Here is a 19,907-nt window from a genome sequence, read left to right on the forward strand (position 1 = left end):
AAATCCAGAAACAATCCCCGCTTTTGAGCCATCTGACTCACGGTCGCAGACCTGAGTTGCTTTTGAGCCATCTTACTCACGGTCGCAGACCGGAGTTGCTTTTGAGCCATATTACCCGCGGTCGTGGACCAGGGTCGCTTTTGAGCCATCTTACTCCCGGTCGCAGACCGGAGTTGCTTTTGAGCCATTTTACCCGCGGTCGTGGACCAGGGTCGCTTTTGAGCCATCTTACTCACGGTCGCAGACCTGAGTTGCTTTTGAGCCATTTTACCCGCGGTCGTGGACCAGGGTTGCTTTTGAGCCATTTTACCCGCGATCGTGGACCAGGGTCGCTTTTGAGCCATCTTACTCACGGTCGCAGGCCTGAGTTGCTTTTGAGCCATTTTACCCGCGGTCGTGGACCAGGGTCGCTTTTGAGCCATCTTATTTACGGTTGCAGACCGGAGCTGCCTTTGAGCCATTTCACTTACGATCGTAGACCGAAATTGCTTTTGAGCCATTCTTACCCATAACCAACGTACGCTAAATTCTGAGAAAAAAACATTCGTCGACGGCCGCTCCAGAGGCGACGACGGAAGGAATCAGAGAACGACACCAGAGCGCGTAGCGCGAAGGTCAGGTATGCTTCCTCCTACTCTTTACGTGTCTTTTACTTTTATATGTTTTACATTGCATGTGTTACGTTAGCAAAAAACGTTTTCAAAACACACACATCATTGTCAAAATAGAAAAGTAGGGGCAACTGTAGACACCGAGTCGGAGGACCTGTGACGAAAACCTGGAAACAAGACGGTTGAAGAGATTGATTCTGAAAGTTTCAAAAAAAAAAAAATAATAATAATAATAAATAAATAAAATAAATAAGTTACGGTCAGTCGCTGTTGTCGATCGGATGGCCCGCGAATGCTTAACGGTACGGTGCGAGTGCTTAGCGGCGGCCGGCGCGCGCTCGACAACAGTCGGACGCCCGCTCGACGACGCAAAGCGCGCGCTCGACGTCTGTCGGACGCACGTATCCAACCATGAATGGTACGCGCTCGGTGTCCGAGCAAGACACGAGCTTGGCGGCACGGGACGTGCGCTCGTCAGCCACGAGGCGGGTGCGCCCAGCAGCGCGGAACACGCGTTCGGTGGTCACGACATGTGAACGCCCGACGACGCGGAGCGTGAGCTCGGCGGCCGCGGGGCGTGCACGCCGAACGAAGTGGGACGCGTCCCGGCGGCCGTTGAGCGAGTGCCCGACCGCGTCGGGCGGAAGCCCAACGGTAGGCGGGCGCGAGCGCCCAACCGCGTCGGGCGGACGCCCAACGGCAGTTGGGCGCGCGCGCCCAACCTCGCGTTGGGCGCTCGCCCAACGCTGTTGGGCGACCGCCCAACAATCGTTGGGCGGTCGCCCAACAAGCCTTGGGCGGCCGCCCAACAGCTTTGGGCGACGCCCGATTTTGCTCGGGCGTCGCCCAAAGCTTCCGGGACCCGTTTCCCTATAAAAGGGGCACGGATCCCAATGAAGGGAGGGACTTTCTTTGGAGCCTTTCTCACTCTAAACATTTTTAGAGAGAGAAAGTGAAATTTTTTTGAGAAAAATATTTTTTTCTCAAAAATTCCAAAGTTCCTAAAGTTAAATTTTTACTAAAAAATATAAAAAATGGGAGATCGCAACTCGTGCAATCAATCGGCTTCGACTATCAGATACTAAATTTAAGGTATTATCCGAGGACTAGACTCTTTTATTTTATTTTATTTATCTTCTCCTTCTATTTATTTTTATGCTATAGTTTTTATTTATTTAGTTATTCATTTATTTTGTCACGTTTTATTTAATTAGCGTATTTATTTAATTTCCGTTTCGTGTTGAATAAAATTCGGTTTTGTTTTAAAATAAAAAACCTCGTTTTGATGTCCCAACACGAACCATGATCCGATAAAAAGGTAGTTCGGGTATCGAAAAACGTTGAGATTATAAGTTTTTTTAATCTAAAAGAAATTTCCAAATAATGTTTTAAAATAAAAAACATCGTTTTAGGAACTTCCCTTATTGACTATGATCCATTTTTGGTAGTTCGGAAATCCAAAGCGGTTGAATTAGATTTAATTTAAAGCTTTTGAATAAATCTGAAAATAATTGGAGTGCTGTTGTAATTTGCCATTTCTGTCACTAATTGCTGTTTACCGACGGATTTTCCGTCGGTAAATCTGCCAAAACGTAAAAAATGCCATTTCAGTCCCTTTTTCTTAACTTTTAAGCTTTTAACCCTTATATATATAGATATAATTATGTAATATATGTTTTTCCAACTATTTTAGATATTTAGTCTATATAATCATTTAAGATGTTTGCGTATCATTTTGTATTCAATTTTAAATATAAGTATATGTATATATATATTCTTTTTATTCATTTGAGTTATATTAGATTTTATTTTGAAGGTAATATGGGTATTTTGGAAGAATTAATAGATATTAGTATATGTTATTTTTGATATTTAAAACTATAATAGTTATGTATATATGTAGTTTTGGGACATTTGGGTTATTTTATTAAATGAAATTATTTTGGATAAATGTTATTTTCTTATTTATGAAGTTTATTTACTGTTTTCACCTCTTTTGAAGTATAAATATATTGTACCTAGTATTTTCATATATGTATAGTTTCTTTTTTATTAACTCTTATTTTCATATTCTCTTTTGCTTTGGATGTATATATATATGCTTAAAATACTTTCTTTATTCTTTTGGACCATTTATGGGTTCATGTTTCAAATGGGCTTTATTTGAGTGTGAATCTTGGTTTAAGTGGGTTTATTATTGTAATTATAATAGGTGAAAAGTCCATTAAATAAAAGGGGAAAATAAATCACAAAAAGAGAGTTTTTCAACTTAATCATTTAAACTAATGAATTTTTAGAGGTTCCTAATATGAATAAATGGAGTTATTTTAGTTAATATTTCAAAATTGGTTCCAAAACATCACGTTTTAAAACCTTAATCCGTTCCAAAGGCGGATTAAGCGAACATTGTAATTAAAATCGTTTTCTTTGTGAATAATAGAGTTTTTGAATCATTTTCTTAAAGGGTTTGTACAAAATTAAATTGACTTGTATGTTTAATCATGTTTTCCTATTAAAAGGTTTTTATCCTAACGTTTTCAAACACTCGAGTCGTTCCAACGGCGATTCGGGTGAACTTCATCAAACGGGGTTTTAAAACGCACCTAAATCGTTCCAACGGCGATTAAGATGCGAACCATGTAAATAAACTCGTTTTGGGGAAATAAGTTGGTATAGAGTAAACACACAACCTGACATTTAAATAAAGTCGTAAACCACTTCTTTCTTCCCCCTTCTCTGTGTATGTATAATATAAATGGGTGATTCTTTACTAATGTGGCTTTTCAATAATATATGCTCAAAACGGTTTCTAAAAAGAGAAAGAAAAGGTTTCAAATGAATTTTAAACTTAAAGAAGTATACGATTAGTCCGTTATCGCCTAACATGCTGAGTAGGAGGCCGGTGGTTCATAACCGGGCGATGTTGGGGTGCCTAGTAGCCTTTCTCCGGAAAGGAGCTAGCCTTCTCGGCTCGTACCTAAGTTTCCCGAACCCACACCGGTCTCCTGCAAGGGATCGGTGTTCATTTTCCCATTCGTGGGTGGCGACTCTTCCATATCTCCGAGCTCCGGTCCTGCCGAGCAGCTTGATTCCACGATTGGTTGCTTTCGGCGCCAATCACCGCTTACGTCGCCATGAGGTTGTCCGCCCGGGAGATTAGGCCGCGGCACCTCGTCTAACACCAAGTCAAGACAAATGAGATTCTGCAGTACTCTCAAGCCACATTTAAACATGCCTGGCATACCAATGCTCAACGTCAGTTCTATGATGCTGCTTTGCTCAAAATGTATCATTAATCATATGCCAAGATGACTGACACTATAACTTGGATCGGGAAATCTCAAGAGTATCTTCTCAGTATGCTCAGTGCCACCATTAGGATCCCCGCTTCCATTCTGGATGATGGCATGGCAGTCTTCGACGGTCTTCGGGAGAGTACGAGTCAACTCCAAATGTACTCATCAAAACTGACTCGTGATGTTCTTTGCGAGACATTTACTCCTCCTTCATCTGATGCTGGCAAAACGGGGGAGAAAGAAAAGTAAGCTATTGGAACTCAGCAGAAAATGGGGGAGGCATCTGGTTCCGTAACTCAGAGTCAGCAACAACGAACCGCCAAAGACAAAAGAATAGCTAACCAAGCTCAAGTCAACAGGAAGAAATAGATTGACTAGTCTTAGTACTTGACTTGTAGTTTTATCTGGCATGTTCTATTTTGTTAATGCTGACCATCTATATATATTTATGCATCTTTTATTCAAACTGATAAATCTTATGTGATGATTACTTACTTGTTGTGTTATGTGCTGATCTGTCTTAAATGAACAAACAAACAAAATTAAAAAGGAACATACTCAGTACACATTAGCTCTGATACATCTTTTCATAACTCTGATACCTAAACTGACTATGTATCAAACTGAGTAAACATATGTTTCAAGCATTGAACTCTTCTGAAAGCTGACCTAGGCTCATCTGAATTAGATCTTGGAAGGTCTAGAATTGAACTAAGTCAGTATAGGCATGTCTTAATTTTACTCGATTAAATCTTAGAAGGTTTAGAGTTAATTTAAGTCAATAGATGCAACCCTTACGGGGGAGTAACTTCAGAAGTAGAAAAGGAATTTCAATCATGGGGAAGCTCAATGTTGAGTTCCACAATTAAATATTTTTCCAACATCAAAATGGGGGAGTTTGTTGAAAGACCTTTCCACATGATTTTGATTTGACAAAATTATTTAAGTCAATCCATGATTAAGACAATTAAATTTAAGTGCTTTGATTTAATTGTACTAATGTGTTTGTTCAATGATAAGTATAAGAATATATTAGAACAGGAATCAAAAGTAAGACAGGACGAAGTCAGCATGAGAACACAGCACAAGCTGAGTGGAGTGTAACTCAGCATTATAGAAGATAAGTCTTCTTCAGAACTAAAGCTTGCAGACGAAGTTGACCAAGGAAGCTGAGTAGAACACAACTCAGCATCAAAGAAGAGAAGTCTTCCTCTAAACTAAAGTTTGCAGACAAAGCTGACCACGGAAGTTGAGTAGAACGTGACTTAGCCTCACCAGAGACAAAGAACGAAAGCAACGTCTATAAAGTTCAAGCTGAGTATTCGTCAGGACATCGCGAATGATCCGTTTACTAAAAGACAAGATCCGACAATGTCTGCGCCAATACAGAAACCTTGGAATTATGCACAGAGTCAATTTCGAGACGCATGCGTCAACTGGCATTTGGCTAAAAGACGAAACTGGCACTAGAAGACAAACCTGTAAGAAGAAGACAAGCCTGACGCCTGCTGAATTAAGACGACAGGATTGGCCTGCGAATTCTGAATGATGACCAAGCGTGTGACGCAAGAGAGCCATTTGAATCCAATGGATACTTCCAGATTCAAATCATTAGAGCTTCAGAATCAACTATAAAAGGACAAGTCCGTCACTTGGACTTATTGCCGAAAATACAATAGAAAAATAATATACATACAAAGCACATTCAAACAAGAAAAAGATCTTACACCAAATTTCCATTTCTGTGTAAAAGCTAGATTGAATTTGTTTTCATCTAAAGTGTTCTTCATCTAGAAAGAATAGATTTGTATCAATTGTAAAAGATTGAGAGAGTGGTGCTGAGTACTCGGTTTTAAGTACTCAGCGGTAGAAAATCTGAGTGTTCGGTTATAGCGCTCAGTAGGAGTTGAGTAGACGAATAGAGGAAGGTACTCTTGCATATTCAACTGCCTTGTAAACGGTTTGTGCTCTACCTTTAAAGAGCTCAGTATTGGATTGAAAAAGCCCGAAGGGATTCTGGGGACTGGACATAGGCGGAGAGGCCGAACCAGGATAAGTCTGCTGAGTAATTTCTAACTCTCTCTCAATATATATATATATATATATATATATATATATATGTATGTGTTGCTTGATTAAATTGCTCAGGATATAAATTGTAAAAGCTGACACTGAGTAATCTTGGTGCTGAGTTGGAAGCTGATCTCAAGTGTTAATTCCCAACTCACAAGTAAAACAGTTCTAGTCAGCATCTGACTAAAGCTGTCTCACATCTCTCGGCCGTGCTGACCTATACTAAGTTAAGTAACTTAAAGAATTGATTAAGTCAGCATAATTAAGCGAAAAAGTTACATTAGTTCCTAACCCCCCCCCCCCCCTTGGAACTAATCACACGGGACCAACAGTAATTCCATCACTTCACTATCAATACCAACGCGTTCACCTGTTCACCCAATCATACCCGTATTTGGCATCCTGTTACAGACCTGTTAGGCGTATGTCAAAGTGAACCGGATCCCATATTGATATTATAATGAAATCTGGTCTGAAGACAGTTAGAGACCTACTTAAGAAAACTAATGACACAACCACCATGTAGTTTTCTCGGGCGGATCGATCCAGTCACATGTATACAACATGTACCCATATTCACAACGGACTTATCAAGTGCTATGGCTAGTATCAATTATTACCATACAGTCGTCGAACATACAAGTCTGTGGTCCTAATCATTCCCATGATAGAATAGACATGGGATATGGTTTTACAATTATCAATCAATGGATTCTCTATTCATATTATAGCACAAGATATAAATGAACTAGATTAATGCCTTTATTAACTTGACACAAATACATTTTATAAGAACCAATGCCTATGAACTAGGGCACACCAACACTTGCTTCTTAGAATGATTATGATGTTGAATTGGGTGTTTACCCAAAGAATCAATGAGGGAAATCAAGGACTTCACTCACTTTCAGATGATTTTAGGTGTTTCTCTCTCTAGAAACCTCTCTCTAAATTATTAATTCTGATCTTAATTGATGTTTATGATGATTTGGGGATGATTTGGGTTGATTTGGAAACTTTGATTGTTGTTTTTGATTGAAGAAGATGAAGAAAAAGAATTGTTCTTCACTTTCTCTCACCTTTTTCTCACTCTCTCTGTATCTTTTTTAGAATTCTAAAAAAGCTTCCCCCTTATTATGAGTGTTTTTCCACCTTTTAGTTAGTATTGAGTTGTGAGAAGCAACTGCTTGGGTAGTGGGCAAGTTACAAGAGTTTACAGAAATTGCTATAATTTCATGATAGTGGCTGATCAGCCACTGTAGGTGGCCGATCGGCTACCTATGGTGGTCAATTAGCCACCACCTAGTTAGGGGCAGATTTTCCCCTAACTCAGATGAAGCCCATATTTTCTGACGTCTGAAAAAGCCCTTTCCAACCTCCGATTTTGACGATTTGTATACCATTAGACTTGTCTCAACAAGACAGACATTTTTGTATCTCACAGTCCACAACTAAAAATGACCCATCCTAAAGATATTGCTCTAAGATCGTCTAAAGTTTTCATTCGGAAACTTCAAATGGTCATAACTCCTTCGGTTGACCTTCAAATTGAGCCCGAAAAATTGCAGATGGCTTAGAATGAAAAATAGTTGACTTTAAACTCTAAGATTGACACATAAAAATTGAGTTTAGGTTTCAGTCTTTGATCCCATACGAAGTGGGGCCCACCTATAACATACCAAGCATAGGTAACCTGAATTCATCATTAAGGTTGGAAAAGTATATGCTAACAACAGATTAAGCATCTGGGCTAGTGAAATTGTGAGGCAATAAGATAATAATCTAAATACCCCTTATTTGTTGTTATCGTAGGAACGATAACAAACTAAAGACTAGTTTGTGTCTTGGTTGTGATGGTGTTTTACTAGTTACAGAATTAGATGTCAAACCAAGGGTAGTTTATGAGCCATTAAAATCTAAATGATCCGCTATGAGAACACCACACTGTATCGATGTCATATGTGGTTCTCATGTAATGCTCATAGATGAGTCCTTAGACCCAAAGTCACTATGAGAACTAGGTGAGACATTACGTGCTTTTGTTATCGCCTAACAGACCAGTATATTGGTTCTCAGTATGGGTTAGCCAGGTATGTCCTAAATCACGCTGAAGGACCATGATTGAAGTGCATGGATTTCCACTCTCCTACTAGAGAGCAAATATAACCAGTCAGTTGATGAGTGAAGTTGAGGTTAAGTAAACCCACTAACTATTTGGTCATGGTAAATGGTGAAATATCTTATAGGGGTGGGTGAGGGGGGAGGGAGGGAGATACGCCTTACATCCTGATGGTGGAATTAGGAAGTTCACCTTTTATAGCTATGGGTAGGCGGTGTACATGTTTGGGTGTCATATAAGATGAAATATTTTAGATCCTGGGGTGAGATTCTTAATTACATTTTATTTCACTACCTTCAATATTGTAGTCATGAGTAAAAAGAAAACAATGAAACGATAATGAAGGAAGAAATGCAAATGTGAGACTAGGAGGTATGGTTCTTATTAGATTTCGTAGAAATTGACGAAGTAGTTGGTCGTCAGTGAGAAGAAAGAACAAAAAAGGAAGAAAACTTAATTAGAGACAAAGAAAGTATTCTGAAGCAAAAAAAAATGTGAAGAGCGAAAGCGAAAGAAACAACTTCCTTTTATAGAGGAAGTATGTTTTGAAGCGGTAAAGCAAAAAAGACTGTTGAGATATCCTATTATCACGCACATACACTTGTCATATATTTAAGCACTATAAGTGTATTTTCATCAAACCATAGCTTGGGTAGTTGTGCACGAAACCAAAATATCATTTCAGCATTAAAAATTGTTTTTATCCCTTTAGGGGAGCTTCTATCATTTGGGCTTTCATGAGAAGCCTATATCAACTACTCTGAAACCGTATGCATGTTGTCCGGATTGCAGTTGTGCAACATGCGATTGGGAAAGCCAACCTGGATTGATCTCTAAAAAGGTAATGCACGTGGTAGCTTTCTATTGAAACATTGGTTCACCAATAAAAGGTGAAGACATCATAACTAGGACTATGAAGGGACTGTAATAAAGACTAAAAAAGCTTTTAAAGTATTTCAAAACTATACCCTCCATTACTTTTTGTATTCTGAAGAAAGTCACGGTCACAAACTTATAAGAAGTAATCAGATGAATCGAAACATCGACCTAAAATCAAGTGGCATTTGGATGAAAAAAGCAATGTTATCAGAACCGGACCGGACATCAAACCGGATTGAAAAAAGCAATGCAATCGATTAACCATCGGGTTAGGGGCGCACCCGCACGACGTGGGCAATGCGAATACCGCACAATATTAAGGTTCCATAACTTGACCCGGACCGGCTTCCTCGCCGGTTCCCGGTTTGACCGGTCGGACCGGCCCGAGCCTGATAACATTGAAAAAAAAAAAAGGTAAGAGAAGCATTAGTTAGGGGGGTGAAGTGCGGTTAATGGTCAAACATCTGACATAACATATTCCATTATGATTACTTGTCTTTGCGATGCTGATATCTTAATACTAATATATACCTTTATTTGCTTATATAAATAAATAAATACTAAATTATATGATGGAGAAAATCTTGAATTTATTGAGAAGAGATAAGTAGCCCAAATATGGAATGAAAAGGACTGTCATTGCCTTTTATTAATTAAGGGTGTGCTCGTTTATTTACCAGAAAAATAATAATAATAATAGGGCAGTGTCCACAAAAAAGTTCAAAATCAAAACCACAAGCAATTCTATAATAAGTCCAAAATAGCACATGCTCTTGAGTTCCCACTTATAATACAAACAACATATATCCTCTCTTTACTACTGAAAAAGCTGCCAGAATTCCCCCATCTAATCTCTTATCATGCACTCTTCTTCTTCTCTGTTGCAACACCACTAGTTTCTTCATTCTCTTCTTCTTTTCTTCATCAATATGGTAATATATATACATAGTTATCTTCTACTTAAGAAGGTATTGCTTGTCTTCTACTAGCTAAGCTAAGCTAAGCTTTAATCATGTTTCAATTGTAACAGGTTTTATTAGGCAGCAAGGATGGTGACTGTGGGGTTGATTTCAGAGGAAATACTGCTGACAAATCCAAAACCGGAGGATGGCTTGCTGCAGGCCTTATTCTGGGGACCGAGTTGTCCGAGAGGATATGTGTGATGGGCATATCAATGAATCTTGTGACTTACTTAGTAGGAGATCTGCATATTCCATCTTCAAAATCTGCAACTATTGTTACCAACTTCATGGGTACTCTCAACCTCCTTGGACTCCTTGGAGGTTTCTTGGCAGATGCTAAACTCGGACGCTATTTCACAATTGCAATTTTTGCATCTGTAACTGCTTTGGTAAGCTCTCAACTTATTATACTATTATGCTTCTACTACTTCATCTTCATGTATTCTACCGTTATGTTTTGTTTTGCAGGGGGTAACTCTATTGACACTAGCCACAACTATCAGTAGCATGAGACCTCCTGTCTGTGATGACTACAGGAAACAACATCATCAGTGTATTGAAGCCAACGGGCAGCAACTGGCTTTGCTATATGCAGCACTATATACTATAGCACTTGGTGGAGGTGGAATCAAGTCCAACGTATCAGGTTTTGGATCTGATCAATTTGACTTATCAGATCCTAAGGAGGAGAAGGCCATGATCTTCTTCTTCAACAGATTCTACTTCTGCATTAGTATTGGCTCCTTGTTTGCAGTTATAGTGCTAGTGTACGTGCAAGATAACATAGGAAGAGGATGGGGCTACGGGATATCTGCAGGAACAATGGTGATTGCAGTTGCTGTGTTGCTCATCGGGACACAGTGGTACCGTTTCAAGAAGCCTCAAGGAAGCCCTTTGACTGTTATATGGAGAGTTATGTTCTTGGCATGGAAGAAAAGAGCTCATGAATATCCTTCTCATCCAAGCCTTCTTAATGATTACCACAACTCCAGAGTACCTCATTCGGTGAAGTTCAAGTAAGTTTGCTGACCAAAAGCAACTTTTGATTTCTTTATCAATATGTTGAATTGAAAATTTGCAAAAAATTCTCAGATTTCTCGACAAGGCAGCAATTGTGGATGATGCCTTTGCTGGAAGGAAGGAAATTGACCCTTGGATAGTATCAACTGTGATGGAGGTTGAAGAAGTGAAGATGGTACTCAAACTCATTCCTATTTGGTCTACATGTATCCTGTTTTGGACAGTCTACTCTCAAATGAATACTTTCACCATTGAGCAAGCAACCTTCATGGATCGAAAACTCGGTTCTTTCCTCATCCCAGCAGGTTCCCTGTCTGCTTTTCTTTTCATCAGCATTCTCCTCTTTACATCCCTCAATGAAAAACTGTTTGTCCCCCTAGCTCGAACTCTCACTCACAACACACAAGGACTCACCAGTCTTCAGAGGATCGGCATTGGACTCATCTCTTCAGTAATTGCCATGGCCGCTTCTGCTATGATTGAGATGGAGAGAAAGAATAACGCTGTTCACCACAATTCTAAAATTAGTGCTTTCTGGCTAGTTCCTCAGTTCTTCCTAGTGGGTGCCGGGGAAGCTTTTGCATATGTTGGACAACTTGAATTTTTCATCAGAGAGGCACCAGAGAGGATGAAATCACTGAGCACAGGCTTTTTCCTAAGTACACTGTCAATGGGTTTCTTCGTCAGTAGTTTACTGGTCTCTCTAGTTGACCAGGTCACTAAGAACAGTTGGCTAAGAAGTAACTTGAATAAGGGAAAGTTATACAACTTCTACTGGTTGCTTGCAGTTCTAGGATCTTTGAATTTTCTTGTTTTCCTAGTGTTTGCAAGGAAACATCAGTACAAAGTCCAGCAGTATGTTAAACCTGATGATTCTGGTGCAAAGGAGCTCAAAGCTTCCAATGATCTGATGGTCGTTCGGACCGAGATGGAAGGAACCCCAGTCTGAATGATCCCAACCCAATGTATTCATATTTTCCTTTTAGTTGTGTTTTGCAGTAGTCGATTGCAGGGTGTCATTCAATCACTCAATGGCTATAGACATTAATTAATATTTGTAACAAAATGCAGGCTTTTATATCTATTACTATTTTCAAAACAGTATTCTTCAGCTTTGTGTGACCAGCAGTTAAATATCGAACATATAATAAATTACAAGCCTCTTAAGTGTGAATGACAATGCTATTGGAGAGCCTCTAACATACCAAAAAGTTCGATAAACAACTTATGCCTTATTAAAAATGAAGGGGAACTCTGAGAACTTGGCTGATATTAAATAGGTCAAAGCTTCCATAAAATACTGTGCTTAACATAAACATCGCCTATGCAGCAGGTAATACTTCTTAAGGAACATAGACCTCACCTCTAAAAAGTTACATAGAACAGATACAAAAGCTTTAGGAAGAACTGCTTGCATTTGCAGGCAAGTGGCTTACAACTAAAGGGGGGCGTAAAGCTCTGTGGTTTGCTTCGTTTTGTTTGCGTGCTTTGTACATCTCTTCTGTCTCAACCACAATTAACCTCTTTACCTGATTGGAAAAACAAAAAAAACATTGTTACTTAGCGTGATGACCAAAAGAGTGTAAGCTATAACAATCAACTTGTATTGTAACCTGCTGAAGCATTCCCCTAAGACTAGGATTATTCCGTTGCACGACAGTTCGGTTGCATTTGCGAAGACGCAATGCCTCTAAAGTACGCCTGTGAAGTTTCCTGGTTCCAGGCATGCCCCTCACCAAGGTTATATATAAGTTACGACTCCATTCGATTGGAACTTGCGCTTTGAAAGCGTTGAATGCACTCATGTCTTAACTGCATTATCCACCAATACACCTTAGCTAGTTTATTTTATCTGTGTATTATTGAGTTGCATTACAATGACAAATATGAAACAGTATGGCCTTTGAAACTTAGATGTGAATTTCAAGGTCAAAATTTGCAACAGCCTAAAGTTAACAGTCAGGGAACTAAAAATAGGAGGCCATCTGAGATATGTATAGCAATGAGTCACGAGCCCAAAAAATTGACAGCTAGAAGGGGTGCAAATAGCACCTAGCATCGAGAAGCACCAAAGGCTTAGAGAATACAAATGTCACCATTAGAAGACATCAGATGTAACACCATTAAAAGAGTAACATCTCTAATAATATTAAGCGCTATTCTATGAAATTTCAAGTAAGACATCAGATGAAACCTCCAGCTGACATACAGATATTGCTGCATTCCTTTCCCCCCTTTTAAAATATCTAACCGAACAACAAATTCGCTGGACATGAAATCAGACATCTCTGAAGAGCATGAAAAACTCAAAAGGGAAATAATCAGAATACAAATTCTTTTCATTCAACCTCAGTTACTCCTTGTAACAGAGTAGTACTAAGAAAGCAGAACTCAGAAACACGAAACAATCTATGCATTTTTTTGCCGTCAATGTCAAAAATTCACAAAGGAACATTCTAATTTTCAATTTTATCTCAAGATGACAAAGACTAACAGAGATCGATATTCATATCATATTTTGCGATTTCAGCAACTACCCAAATCAGAACCATTTCAAAACAGAATGCAATTAGGAAAAAGAAAAATGGATATCAACAATTAGAACCACAGCATAAAAACATATGAACAAAAATCGAAACCCGTGATTGGTTTTACCTGATGAATCTCTATACAGCGGTCAGTGGCGATTCGCGGACAGAACTGCAAAAAGGTTGAGCGGTTTATTCTAAAACCCTTGTAAATATGAGTCTCACACCAAGTGAATACATTCTGCCAATACTGAAACAGGCCCATATATGTGAAGCCCAATTCAGCAATAGACAAATAGGCCCGTTAAAAGTATACTCTGGAAAATAGGACAGGAAGAAGCTGTGATTGGTGATTCCACTTCCACTTCCACAACACAACGGCGGTGAATTGGTGATCGGATCACTAACTGACGATGAACAGAGCTCTAATCTCCATTGCTAGAAGAGCTACGGAAGCAACTACACTTCATTCTCCTCCCCCGAATAGTAAACTTTTTGTAGCAGGTTTGTTCTCTTTCTCACACATATCCATGTATTATTTTTGCTTTCATATGAATTTTTTTCCGGTCAATTAGTATGCTTCTGTGTTGAAGGTTTGTCATGGTCAGTTGACGAGAAGTCCTTACAAGATGCTTTCTCTTCGTTTGGAGCGGTCAGTGAAGGTACATATGTAATTCCCTGCAGCTTCATCGTTTGTTGTACAATCCATCCACCTGTTCGACGAATTTCCTGAATGAACATTTAATAGCATAAAGTATTTCTGAAGGGATCTTATTGTGTTCATCATTAATTCATGGTTTATAATAAAGTAACGTGAATGTTTCTGTTTGCAGTGAAGATAATGTATGATAAAGATAGTGGTAGGTCTAGAGGATTCGGGTTTGTCAGTTTTTCAGAAGAAGGTCAGGCTATTAGTGCAAAAGATGCCATGGATGGTAAGGTTAGTATGAACATGAACTTTCATCTCACACACCCAGCACATACATGTTATTTCGATGTATTCAACATTTGATCCTAACAAAATTTTATATTGACCTCTCAATTTCTGTTTTGCTCATTTATAAATCTACACATTGAAATCTGCTTGGATTGAAATCTTCCTGCTTGGGAAGGAGTTTATTAGGAGAAGAGGAAATTTAAAAACATCTATATTTTCAGTTCCACCAAATCGGCTGCTTTATATTATCCACCTCACCCTACCTTCCAGTCCTCTCAACTCTATCTAAACAGACCCTTAAGAACTCTTAACCAATACCTTAATTCGTAGATTTATAACCCCTTGTATATAACAAACTCCATGTAAGCAAAGAATTGATTTTTCCTTGGTAGAATTCAATTCAATTCATTTACTATGTATACAAAAACATTTTTGATATAAATGAATTCAATTGCTAATTGGCCTAATGTGTTTTCCATTCCATGAACTACTCTCTATTGAATTTTCGCAAAATCATGTCATCTTTGGTATGATTTCCTATTCTCACATCACAAACCCCTTTTTTATTATTATTTTCAAACATGAAATTTGAATGATAAAATTCAATTGAATCCAATTCCAAGTCAAAATGGGGTTTTCATAGCTCAAAAGATGGAGAGCTCAATATATAAATGACCAATTCTAGGTTTTGTGAATAGCTGACTAGGTGATGAATTGCATTGCAGGCATTGTTAGGAAGGCCATTGAGAGTCTGCTTTGCTCTCGAAAAAGTTCGCGGTGGGGCGGTTGTTGTCCTTCCTTCCATGTAAGCTGTAATTGTTGCCCTTTATGATCTGAAATTTCACACCATAAATTAAGACTCATCTCTTTTCATTCAACAAATTAATAACACTAGCTAAGCTATATTTTTAAAATGGATGAAGCATGCTTAATTGAATGACTTGAACATTGCATATTAAAGCAATTACATTGTTTTTGCATCTACGTATATTGCATCCAACTTGAATTTAAGTTACAAACGAATCCCTAGAATAGTGAATAACCTTTCTATCATCAATTTGATTCTTCCATGCAACTTCAACGTATACTTGGAATTCTAACACAAGGAAAGCTGAAACCTATCTAAAAACCGAGATAAACAAATGTGATCAAAATATATATATATATATAACTTGTTATTTAAATCATCAAATAAACTAATAGAGAAAGTTTACATGTTTTCCTCTTCTGCTTAACCCAATTTTACATCCTTGAGCCTTGTTTAGTTTAGGGTGAAAGGGTGAAAAAAGAAAAACATTATGTGGTTTGATCTTTTGGTAAACGTAATCATGTGGTTTAAAAAATTGCAAAAATGAGTATGTAGTTTGTGCAGTTTGCAAACTTATACATGCCGTCAAAAATTGTTGTCATTACTATTTACCCAAAATAGATCGATTTTGAGCAATTAAAAAAATTGACTTTGCGAAATGCTCCATATAAGATCTTGCTTTACAAATTAATTAAATCACAAGCATTTTTTAAATTGAAAAATTATCCTTTATTGCAAACTGCACATACAATAGATATTGACAATTGTTTGTAAGTTTTTAAGCCATGAGATTATGTTTGTAAATTGGAATTGTAAATTAAAAATCATAAGGTTTTTTTTTTTTTTTTTTTTTTTTTTTGTACTTTATCCTTTATTTTATGAATTAGTGCTTTTATGTAAAATTACTATTAAAAAGTTACCATTTAAATAGTGCTTATATTGAACAATATATAAGCGCTACGTGGGAATAAAATACCGTTTAACCAATTGTTTTTTGTTTTATTTTGTTAACAAAATATAACATTATTAAATGGTAATATATAATTTTGTATATATATACTTATTATGTCAATTATATTTGGTATGTCTCTATCCTGGTGCCAACCTAGTTGGGATGAGGGGCGAGGTGTTCAGTGCTAAATAACCTATTTCGACTCAAAAAATCATGCATTATTATTATATAATTTAGGGCTACTATCAAATAAATGTCGTGTGGTTTCACATTTTTGTAGATCGGTACAGGTCGGATGAGCCCGTGAAAACAGAGCGTTCAACACTACTCTGTTGCCTCGTGTCTAAGAAAAATTAGCATGTTCCTAGAGCAATCAAGGAAGTTCATCCCTGACAGCTTCTCTTTTCCAATAGTGAATTACTTGTTGTTGCCATTAAGCTTCTTTAGTGTATTTGATTTGATTCTACAAGTGAAAATATAAAGAGCTAGAATTTTAAGGTCTTGATTAACCAAATATTCAAATTATTAACCTGTTACTAATTTGTTGTAATGATATGATTTGACTGAACTAGGGTTCCTTAACCAACTATTGAAAGATTTGATCAGATAAACTATCCAATTATCATGCCTAGAGAACACTTGGTTTAATGAGTGTATTGAGCTTAACTCATCTGTGTTTAGGGACCTATTCTGAGCTAAATAACTACCCCATGTTGAGTCCAATCTTCATTCACATGGTAACTATACTGAAGTATCTTAACACTCGACGGTCCACTAATTACTATAATGTATTCAGCTAGGGCATGATGCACATTGCAACATTACTTGTGAGGAAGAGCTCTGAATTAGGATATCACTTTTAATCGATTCGTGTTTTCAGGATCGTCGTCTAACACGGGAACCTCATCATCATCTCCCACTAGAAAACCGTATCTAACTGGGAGTTCATGAACTCTTTGTGATCTACGAGTAGGTGGTGGCACTTGAGTCTCATCTAATGGGACTGCTTCGGGTTCCTCAACCGCCTCTGTTGTTTCAGCTGGTGTTTCTTCTTCTTGAACTTCATCAAGTTCAATCATGCTTCCCTTTTGTGTTTCTTCAAGAAACTCTTTCTCTAAGAAGGTTACGTGCTTGGATACTATTACTTTCTGATCATCTGGATGATAGAAGTAATACCCCATAGTTTCCTTAGGGTATCCTATGAAGAAACATTTATCAGATTTAGAATCTAGTTTATCTGATGCTATTCGTTTGACAAATGCTGAACAACCCCATATTCTCATGAATGAGAAAGTAGGTTTCCTACCAATGAACAATTCATATGGTATGGAACTGGCAGATTTAGTTGGTACTCGATTTAGGGTGAAGAGGGCAGTTTCTAAGGCATAACCCTAAAATGTCTTTGGAAGTAATGCTATGCTCATCATAGATCGTACCATATCTAGTAAGGTATAGTTCCTCCTTTCGGATACACCATTTTGTTGTGGTTTACAAGGAGGTGTCCATTGTGAGCATATCCCACATTTAGTTAGATAATTCAGAAAATCATCCGAAAGATATTCACCACCTCGATCGGATCGAAGTATCTTTATTTTCTTTCCTATTTGATTTTCTACTTCATTCTTGAAGCATTTCAATTTCTCAAAAGCTTCGGACTTGTGCTTCATCAAGTAAACATAACCATATCTGGTATGGTCGTCTATGAAGCTTATGAAGTATCTGAATCCTCCTCTTGCTTGGGCTGACATATGACCACATACATCTGAATGTATTAATCCTAGAGTGTCTGATACACGCTCACCTTTATTGCTAAAGGGTGTCTTTGTCATTTTACCTTTTAAACATGCTTCACATGTTTCCAATGATTCACAATCAATTGAATCTATAAGCTCATCTTGATGTAGCTTAAGCATGCGTCTTTTGTTTATATGGCCTAAACGACAATGCCACAAGTAAGTTGAATTATCTAGCTTATGTCTTTTGGTATCAATTGCGAATAAAGAAATTTTATCGTCTAATACATAAATCCCATTTAATGATATTCCTGAAAAATAGAAAATCCCATCTCTATAAAACTCGCAATGTTTGTTCTTTATTGAAATATGAAAGCCGTCATCAACAATACAGCTAATAGAAATAATGTTTTTGGACATTTCTGGAACATACAAACAGTTCCTTAATTCTATTACAAGCCCAGAGGGCAAACTCAAAGCATAATCTCCAATAGCGAGCGCAGCGACTCTTGCTCCATTTCCTACTCGCAAGTTTATGCTTCCCTTCTTCAATTCCTTAGTCCGTTTTAGTCCATGCATATTCATACAAATATGAGATCCACATCCGGTATCTAATACCCAAGATTCAGACTGTGAAATTGTATTTATTTCAATATAAAACATACCAGATGTTGAAGCACCGTCTTTTCCCTTATTGAGGGATGCTAGGTACTCCTTGCAATTCCTTCTCCAATGCCCGTCTTTACCATAGAAGTGGCACTCTCCTTTGGGCTTCTTCACTTGCTTCCCCTTAGTGGGCATGGCCCTCTTGCCTTTCTTGGGATATTTAGGATTGGGAAAATTCCTCTTCCTCTTCTTTGATCCCTCTATGACAAGAGCCGGTATTGCCTTGTCTTTCTTCATATTGGGCTCAACTGTCTTGGGCATGTTTGCAAGCTCTTCAAGAGAGGTTTGCAAGTCATTCATCTGGTAGTTCATTATGAACTGTGAATAACTCTCTGGGAGGTATTGAAACACTTAGCTCATGATCCATCGTGAATCCAATACTAGAAAGCTTGGTAATATAGCCTATCATCTTAACACAATGTGTCATCACAGATGTGCCCTCTTGCATCCTGCAACGATATAACAGTTTTGATATCTCGTAGCGTTCGCACCGAGTTTGTTTCCCAAACAACTCTTTCAGGTGCACGGTGATGGAATAAGCATCCATCTCCTCATGTTGCCTTTCCAATTCCGGTGTCATCGATGCAAGTATGATGCATCCCGCGTGATCGTCATCAGCTTTATGCTTCTGGTAAGCATCGATCTCTTTGATGGGAGCATCATCAGTCGGGGTAGGGGGTATCGATGTATCAAGTACATACCCTATCTTATCGAACTTCAAAACAATTTTGAGGTTGCGATACCAGTCGGTGAAGTTTGAACCGTTCAACTTGTTATCGGTAAGTATATTTTGCAGATTGGTTTTAGTCATGATTTTAGGAGTGTTTTAATTTAACCTGAGAGTGAGAAAGAGTAAACGTATGTTATTCATTTGCTTTAAAGTATATCAATCTAAAATTATAGGTCTTTTAATTCATTTTAAATTGCTCCCACTATTTTGCCAAATTAATAGCCCTCCATATTAATTCGAAGAATTTCACAAATCCTTTAGTGAGCTAGGATCCTAACTCCTGAAATTTCACATTGAGTTTACTCAACAAGCTAGTCTCATTTGTTAGGTAGATTCATACAATCAATCACATCAACAATGCGATTCCTAGGTTATTGGGTTACTAACCACATTAGTAACTAATATGTTATTCATATTAATCCCAACCATATTTCCCATTAGTTTATGACAACATGAGTTTACCCATCCAATTATCATAATCTAATTTAAGTATTACCCCATATTCATAAAAAAAGCGATTTTCGATAATTCAGGTGTTACCATAAGACCCCGAGCTTGAGTTTACTCAACAACCCAAAAGCCCCCAGTATACT

At 37.9% G+C, this 19,907-nt stretch overlaps 3 protein-coding genes across 7 annotated transcripts; 2 read left to right on the forward strand and 1 right to left on the reverse strand.

The window, feature by feature from the left end:
* Positions 1-9,706: 9,706 nt before the first annotated feature.
* LOC136229082 (protein NRT1/ PTR FAMILY 6.4) lies at positions 9,707-12,064 on the forward strand. The gene is made up of 4 exons (XM_066017644.1): positions 9,707-9,910; positions 10,009-10,329; positions 10,409-10,956; positions 11,033-12,064. Exons 1-4 carry the CDS (start codon positions 9,908-9,910, stop codon positions 11,907-11,909), a joined length of 1,749 nt encoding a protein of 582 aa, XP_065873716.1. The 5' UTR covers positions 9,707-9,907; the 3' UTR covers positions 11,910-12,064.
* Positions 12,065-12,202: 138 nt separating this feature from the next.
* LOC136229084 (uncharacterized) lies at positions 12,203-13,712 on the reverse strand. 2 transcript variants are annotated; one of them, XM_066017649.1, is made up of 3 exons: positions 13,616-13,712; positions 12,574-12,772; positions 12,203-12,489 (listed from the first exon to the last, which is right to left on the reverse strand). In XM_066017649.1, exons 2-3 carry the CDS (start codon positions 12,763-12,765, stop codon positions 12,358-12,360), a joined length of 324 nt encoding a protein of 107 aa, XP_065873721.1. In that variant the 5' UTR covers positions 12,766-12,772; positions 13,616-13,712; the 3' UTR covers positions 12,203-12,357. The 2 variants fall into 2 exon arrangements, with proteins under 2 accessions (XP_065873721.1, XP_065873722.1); XM_066017650.1 differs by having other exon boundaries at positions 12,574-12,812; positions 13,616-13,697.
* Positions 13,713-13,792: 80 nt separating this feature from the next.
* LOC136229083 (glycine-rich RNA-binding protein 4, mitochondrial-like) lies at positions 13,793-16,687 on the forward strand. 4 transcript variants are annotated; one of them, XM_066017646.1, is made up of 5 exons: positions 13,793-13,992; positions 14,082-14,150; positions 14,322-14,423; positions 15,151-15,230; positions 16,466-16,525. In XM_066017646.1, exons 1-5 carry the CDS (start codon positions 13,902-13,904, stop codon positions 16,490-16,492), a joined length of 369 nt encoding a protein of 122 aa, XP_065873718.1. In that variant the 5' UTR covers positions 13,793-13,901; the 3' UTR covers positions 16,493-16,525. The 4 variants fall into 4 exon arrangements, with proteins under 4 accessions (XP_065873718.1, XP_065873720.1, XP_065873717.1 ...); XM_066017648.1 differs by having other exon boundaries at positions 13,794-13,992; positions 16,476-16,687; XM_066017645.1 differs by having other exon boundaries at positions 13,801-13,992; positions 14,322-14,428; positions 16,476-16,687.
* The last annotated feature ends 3,220 nt before the right edge of the window (positions 16,688-19,907 follow it).

Source organism: Euphorbia lathyris, chromosome 5, assembly GCF_963576675.1.
Source record: "Euphorbia lathyris chromosome 5, ddEupLath1.1, whole genome shotgun sequence".
NCBI lineage: Eukaryota > Viridiplantae > Streptophyta > Magnoliopsida > Malpighiales > Euphorbiaceae > Euphorbia > Euphorbia lathyris.